General features: G+C 30.9%; 1 protein-coding gene across 1 annotated transcript; it reads left to right on the top strand.

Annotated features, from left to right (window-relative positions):
• Positions 1 to 925: 925 nt before the first annotated feature.
• LOC123924021 lies at positions 926 to 1625 on the top strand. The gene has a single exon (XM_045976784.1). The coding sequence runs from the start codon at positions 1000 to 1002 to the stop codon at positions 1309 to 1311; it is 312 nt and encodes a 103-aa protein (XP_045832740.1). The 5' UTR covers positions 926 to 999; the 3' UTR covers positions 1312 to 1625.
• The last annotated feature ends 6096 nt before the right edge of the window (positions 1626 to 7721 follow it).

Genomic DNA, 7721 nt, shown 5'->3' with positions numbered 1-7721 from the left:
ATCAATCGTCGTGCTACTGAATTCGTTGGTTTTTTTGTGATTCTTTGCTCAGAGTGCTCAAGTCAGTTGATTGATTATCCTTCGATCTGACTTTTAAGTTGTTCTGAGTTGTTTTGGATTCTCAAGAAATAGTGTCGAGTCTATTTCAATATCTGTATCATTTTCTAATTTCGATCTGTTTAACTTGAAAAAGCCAACATCGCTTGCTGCATGGAGTAGTGGGTACGTGAACCGTTTCCGTGTTAACAGTCGGTTCATTCGTATGTCTTTTTAGGATCTCTAGTTTGTCTTTTAGGATTAACTAGAAGTTTGTATATTTTATTGTCCTACATGCTTTTGTGTTGAGTCTGGACCCACCGAGTTAGATTTATGTCCCCAATTTTTGTATATAGTTTTTTTTTCTTTATTTTTATTAATATAATAAAGAGATATGGACAAAGAATGACACAAAGTCTGCATTGTCCCCTGATGCTTAGATGTTTTTCGCCTTATTAAAAAAAAAACATTTAATATTGGTTGATGTAGTAAAATGACACAAAAACTTCAAAATAGTTTATAATCGTTTATGGTGTCAGTGATTTTCAATCATATTAATGAAAAATTATTTTAACTAGTATAATTATCAAGTATCAACCATAGATAATTTATGTTTTTCTTAAAATAGATACTACTAAAGTCAATATGGTTCATTAACTCTAAGATTCATAAACACCCAAATCAGGTAGGAATCACTTAATGGTAAACCTTTTTTTCCTGGCCAGAAATTCATGCTAGAACATACCAAAATACACAAGTTGTTAATTATGATAAATTTTCATGAAGGCACATTCCTTAATTATCTTCTAATCAAATCCAACGTGTCATCTCCAACTTCATCATTCATCTCTTTAAAGATTAATGATAAGCTCATATATTCCCTACTCTCCAACCTTCCCACCAAAAGCTAGCCCTTAAGGGAAATGCTGGGATAAGGGGGACACCCCAAAATACATCACCACAATGAGTCTTAATTGTCAAGCCTCTGGCCAAATCCTTCAAAAGGAAAATTGTGATAGAGAGAATTTTCCAGAAATGAAGAAATCTGTTTCTAAGAAAGTTAGAATACAGGTTGAGAGAAGTTGGTCAGGAAATTTAACTCCACCACAATGTGAAGGTGGTAGCGGTGCCGTGGCTAAGATAAAAGCTGAACATCGTCGTACCAATAGTGCTGGAAATATCGAACCAAGATTGTTAAGGAGCAGTGGTATGAGACGAGATTGGCGTTTGGAGGAATTGATTGGAAAAAAAGAAAATGGAGTTAGTTGCTATTAATGAATGGCATCTCGCTAAAAGCAAAATCTCAATAATTGAGATCCACTCCAATATAGAGGGACTAATTTCGAATAGAAAAGAAAGAAAGACAATTATAGTTTTTTTTTTTTTTTTTTTGAAATAGACCCTTATATTATTGGAGGGGATTTCAAATCAAATTTCAATAGACGCTTCAACATAGGCTTTTGGTGGCAAAAGTGTGGGAGGTATGCATTATAGCAACATATATGGTGGTGTTTCAAGTGCTACCAAATTATGGATAGAGCACTTTTTTTTTAGCACCATAGTAATATAAATATAAATCCTCATTATTTTGTTTTCTTTGATGATATAATTGATTCTTTGTCCAATGAAGATTCTTTCTATTTTGTGTATATCATGGTTATATTTCATATTGTTTAATTGTCAATGCACTAGTAAAATATTGTAAATGAGAAAAAATTACACAAGGAAAAATTACACAAGGAGTACCGATTTAGTTTGGTTGGTAGAGACATTACATTTTATAAGTAAAGGTTGGTATTTGAATCTCGGACATTCTACTTATCTACTTTAAGAGTGGAATTTCTAGCCACTACTGGGCTACCTGACCCAAAAAATGAACCCACTTGGGTTGGTCTAGTGATATTGGCTTGGGACCTGAGACCGTGCTCCTCCTTAAGGTCTCAGGGTTGATTCTATCTGGTGCCAATTTTGATAGGCTAATTTAGCTTCTCCCAAAAAATACCGGAAACAATCATATATATTAGAGTCAGGGTTGCGCCCACAAAATTGTTGATGTAGTAGCATACGTAACCGCATCCTACTGTAATAGCGGTGTGATTTTCATTTACGTGTACGATCGTTTGTAACCACATAAGGAGCTGCATTAGACGATTTCGATTCGACCATGTTTGTTCAAATTTTGTGACCAAAAAATAAAATTTATGAATCATGGAATAAATCTAATGAAAAATCTTATTTTTCACAATCCCCAACTATGTATTTTAAGTATATTTGAATCAATGATGAATAAATAGTGTACCGGCACAGTGATATCATTTTATATAGTTTGTGAAAATTTAAAATAAATTTCATGTTGCAACAACCATTGTTGAAATTCTTCCTTTGTGAAGAGTTTTTGTAGGAGATGTTTTTACGGACTGTGCTCGTCTTGCGCTCAGTTACGTTATTGATAAAATTTAACCGTTAAAAAAAACGTTGCAACAACCATATTGTGCATAACAACAACACTACAATGTCCATAATCGTATGGAACACAAATGCTACCACGACCACAATCATAATTTAAAATTATATTTAGAGATAAAAATGTTAAAATAAATAAACAAATGAGAGAAATGTAAGATGCAATTATTCAAGGTACCGGTTCATTTGTGACACTTGTAATGGAAGAAAACTTTTTTTTTTAACTGCAAACAATTTTATTATAAGACTTATGTTAGCACAAAAAGTGCTATAGAAGAAAACTAAAACTTATATCATGGGAGATATTCAAAAAGGGTGTGAAAACTAACGGTTTAAACAAAACAAACCCCACAAAGAACAAAGGGAGATGGAGAGCAAGTGAATGAGAATAAATGAGGAAGGAGAAGTTATATGGGTGTACACGGGGAAGGAAAAGAGGACAAGAAAATAATGAAGATGGGATTCTCTATTTTTTGGATACCAATGGAGGCAAACGTGTACGACACATGTTAGTGATTCATAAAAGATAAAATTTTATCATAATTTATACGTTTAATTATCTTTTTAAACATGATCATAAATTAATTACACAAATTTTAAAAGAATATTTCTACTAACATATGTTCAAAGAGCACATGTTAGCAAGACCCATCTTTTTATTAGGCTAAATTTAAATTAAAACTGACATTTTTTTTATTACAAAAAACTAACATTATTTAATAACTAATGTGTGCTGAAAATTTAAATAGTATTGAAAATGTTAAATAGTGTCTCTGGTGCATTAGTTAACGAAGATGAAAATAGTCAATATATTTAAAATATAAAAAATAAAATAGTAAATTACACTCCCCTCTTAAGAGAAGGTTAAATTACCCTCCCCTCTTATATATATATATATATGAGGAGGAATCAAATTACACCGGTGTAATGTTACACCGCTCAATAACGCTTTAACGAATACAAATTTTATAAAATCCACCGTTGGATTGAAAACTTATATCGTATAGATCATCTATGTTAAGTTTTACAAAAATCTAAAATCGTTTGACATGTTATTGAGACCGGTCAAGATTTATCGAATACCGTTAATCTTGATTTATCTCAATAACATATCAAACGATTTTAGATTTTTATAAAACTTAACATAGATGATCTATACAATATAAACTTTCAATCAAACGGTAGATTTTGTAAAATTTATATTCGTTAAAGCGTTATTGAGCGGTGTGTTACACCGGTGTAATTCGATCCCTCCTATATATATATATATATATATATATATATATATATATATATATATGTTAAAATATACAATCTCCTCCCTGCTTATACAAAACATTTTGGAAAAAATTAACACTACTCTTCTTTTATAGAAGCTTGAATTTCATCATCGACCCCCTTATATTAAAACCTACATTTTTCTCCTTTAATAAACATTTCTCCTTTGGCGGCACCGAAATTCCATTGTGTTTGAAAATGACAGGTTGCGATCCAGAGTAGGTGTTAGAGGATGTGAAGGTGTTGACTTGGAGATGGTGTTTAAACCAAACAACAACAACGCACTCCCTATTCTATGAATGACGTGTCCAACCGAAGCTTTGTATGGTGCGTTGATTTGTCTGCAACATAGTTTTGTTACTGCTGCTTTTGCCTGGTGTTTTTTGTTTCATTTTTCTAGCAGTGGTTGGGTGTGTATGGCATGATTGCCTTGTTTTTTCCTCCCTTTCTTTTGCGTTTTTGCCTGCTCTGTTTTGGTTTTTCTTTGTTGTGTATTTTTTGTAACCAGTAGTGTTTTAGGACTCCTTGTGCTATACACTATTTCAATTCTAATAAAATTTTAGCCATTAAAAAAAAAATCATTTTAATATAATCTAACCTAGTAATACATATTTTTCATTATTTTTTATTCACATTATTAACATGTAATTTTAAACGATGCCATAAGTTATGAAACTATACAAAAGAATTTGGATAAATTACTAAAGGCATTCAAACCTCGCGATCGCTCTCCCAAGTACCCCATAAATCTCCATTCGAAAAGGGTTTTTGATAAATCCCTTGAACTTGAATCCATGTTTTTATGTTCTTAATAACCCTTGTTAGTACTTCTAATTTCTAATTTCATGTTGATTCATTTTATGAAAAACCCATGCTTGTTCATGTTGTTGTTGTTGTTGTTGTTGTTGTTGTTGTTGTTGTTGTTGTTGTTGTTCATATGAGTATTTTGAGGGAAATGAGTTTTTATGATGTTTTTAAGACGAGTTTTTATGTTAATTTCATGAAATTTGATGATGAATCTTGATGATGTGTTAATTGGTGTTTAAATAATGTGTATTGATGTTCAATAATTATATCTCTTGATTAGTGATGCTTTTGGGTTTAGTTTTGGAAAAGTTAAAATTTGAGATTCGTAGCTTTAAAACCCGCAATCAGCTTTAATGGTTCAGAGAATTGCATTTTTGACCATCATTGTTGCGAAGAAAATTTTCTTCTTGAACTTGGCTGGGTTTTGATGATAACAAACTCACATCACAAAAGAAGAAAGCTTATGGAGGCTCAACATGAAGAAACAACATGAAGACCAAAATATTAGACTTAGTATTTAAATTATTTGTAAGTATGGTCCTTATCTTTGATTTATTACTTTTAATAAATATAAAAAATAGGGGTCATGTTAACTTGTGCCCTAAGGGCACATGTTAAGCTACCTAAAAATAGAAATATAGCATTTAATGATACAAAGAATTTAATTTTTAGATAATTGAATACACCACAAGTTCAATAATTTTATTTCCACATTTATCTTCTTAACATGTGCTCTTAAGGGCACAAGTTAACATTCTCCATAAAATAGAATGCTCAGAAATTATTTTAAAATTAATTACACAAAAATTTCTAAGTTAAATATAAAAGTCCATATGAAGCAAGCTTTTAAAATTATAAAAAGCTGATTTTGAAAAATAGGTGTCAGGACCTTTTAAATCTGTCCGGTCGTTAACCGAATTAAAACGATTTGTTGCTGTTTGTAATCCCAAACTGCGCAACGTTTGAATTTTGAAAACAGATCTTTTTACATCGCCTTTTCGTAACAACAGATTTAATTTGTTATGGACAGAATACAACTATATAACTTTTTATTATAAGATTTTTTTTTTTGAAGAGTTGTCTTGCTTCATGGATATTTTCTAAAGCCTCTATAAATATATTTGTGATCATTACAATTGAAAACAACTTTCATATTCACAATATTTCTAAGTTATTAATATCATTTTTTCTCATAAACTTTCAAACATATATCTTGTGAAACTTTGCCTGTATTTTCATATCCATAAAAGTTTCTGAGCACTAAGATATATACATTATTAAAGTGATATTGATTTGATAATAGCCATACATAGTTTTCTTCATTGTAACTTGGTATTGTTGCTTGTTTTCCAAGGTTGTGGAAACAAGTGTTGTTTAAGATAGTGGGGTGCTATCTTGTGTTGTATGAGAATTTCACCATAGGGTTTGGTGAAGATTTTTGCGGTTAAAGATAGTGGGGTGTTATCTTGTGTTGTATGTTAGAAAGATTGTTAAGGGGTCTTGGGGTAAGATCGCTTGTAACAAAGATTCTAACATAGTGAATTCCTTCGCGGGGTGCGAAGGGAACGGACGTACCAATAGGGGAACCACTATAATTCTCTTGTGTCGATTTTCTTCTTTTCCCTTCTCTCTTTATTTTTCTGCATGTTGTTCTTACCTTCATCATAACTTTCAAAGAAAAATAAAGGAATCCACAACATCTCTAAAATAACAAAAAAAAATTTATAAAACCTAATTCACCCACCCTATTAGGTTGCACTCTTAAATTTACAATTGTAACACTCAAACCCAATATTTAAATAAATCTAACTATAGAAAATTCTTTTTAAAAATACGCAGTGGATAATAAAATTAAAACGACTCGAAGTCGGAGATAAAATATAAAATAGTGGTTTAAGGTATTACATACTTCAAGAACATTGTTAATTAGTATAAACCCTGCTTATTAAAAATTGTTTTCTAAAATAATACATTTACAATAAATTAAGAATACAAGTACAAGACTCGATAAACCCTTCCCCGTGTCACAACCAGAGTGGAGCTTTCACCAACAACTCAAACACCAACAAACATACAACCTGAGAACCTGAACCCCCAACGGTTCAGGGGGTTCAACACAAACACAAAACAAAGGGTTAGATAACACAATTATTAACGGTGACTGAATATAACATATATCAGACACTGAATAAAATAAATACAATTGAGTAAATTCAACTCAGACAATCACCACATATACAGACATGTATAGATCTACTCAGACATGTATCAGACATATATCAAATATATTTAGACATGTATTAGACATATTCATTTATCATTTACTCATCACATTTGAGAAGTACAAATTCTCGAACAAATAAATGAAATACACAATGTCACATAATTCCTAATGCATTATAATGTCACATAATAATGTCATGTCATCTAATGCATATTTATATGCATGTGGTACCAATTCATTATAATCTTGGATAACTTAATCTAAGTGTTTTAGATCACCGTCTCTAAAACATTCTAGATCACCGTCTCTAGAATAACAATAAACTAGATCATCGTCTCTAGGATACTCATCAATAAACACAACTTACGAATGCATGAATGTGCATATATAACATATGGTTTTATCTCAACTATAACATCAACATAATATGGATAACATAATCCAAATATTCTAAATCATCGTCTTTAGAATACATCTCCTCGTGATAAATCATCAGTTATCATCATCAAGAAATCAACATCATGATTTATCATAATCTATGAACAACCTAATAATAATCATCATCATCATCATCATCATCATCATCATCATCATCATCATCATCATCATCATCATCATCATCATCATCATCATCATCATCATTAATAAACAACACATAATGTATCAACAAAGCTAACAACATCACTATCATCATCAACTCATGAAAAATACATTTATTTCATACTCAAAAGATACTAAGACTAATCAACAACAATTAGTTATTTAATTCAATTAATAAAAACTAATTAAACATACTTTATTACCAAAATATAAGAAAACACCAATAACCAACTATCATCTCAGAAAATAAACTCTGTAATCGGAATCTACACGAAAAACTAAGCAAAATGAGTTCCGGGTGCATAAGTCAACA

Source organism: Trifolium pratense, linkage group LG4, assembly GCF_020283565.1.
Source record: "Trifolium pratense cultivar HEN17-A07 linkage group LG4, ARS_RC_1.1, whole genome shotgun sequence".
NCBI classification, from domain to species: Eukaryota; Viridiplantae; Streptophyta; class Magnoliopsida; order Fabales; family Fabaceae; genus Trifolium; species Trifolium pratense.
This window is presented reverse-complemented; position numbering and strand designations above follow the sequence as displayed.

Coding starts and splice junctions, on each gene's coding strand:
- LOC123924021 (XM_045976784.1), top strand. CDS start 1,000: ATGAGTCTTAATTGTCAAGCCTCTGGCCAAATCCTTCAAAAGGAAAAT.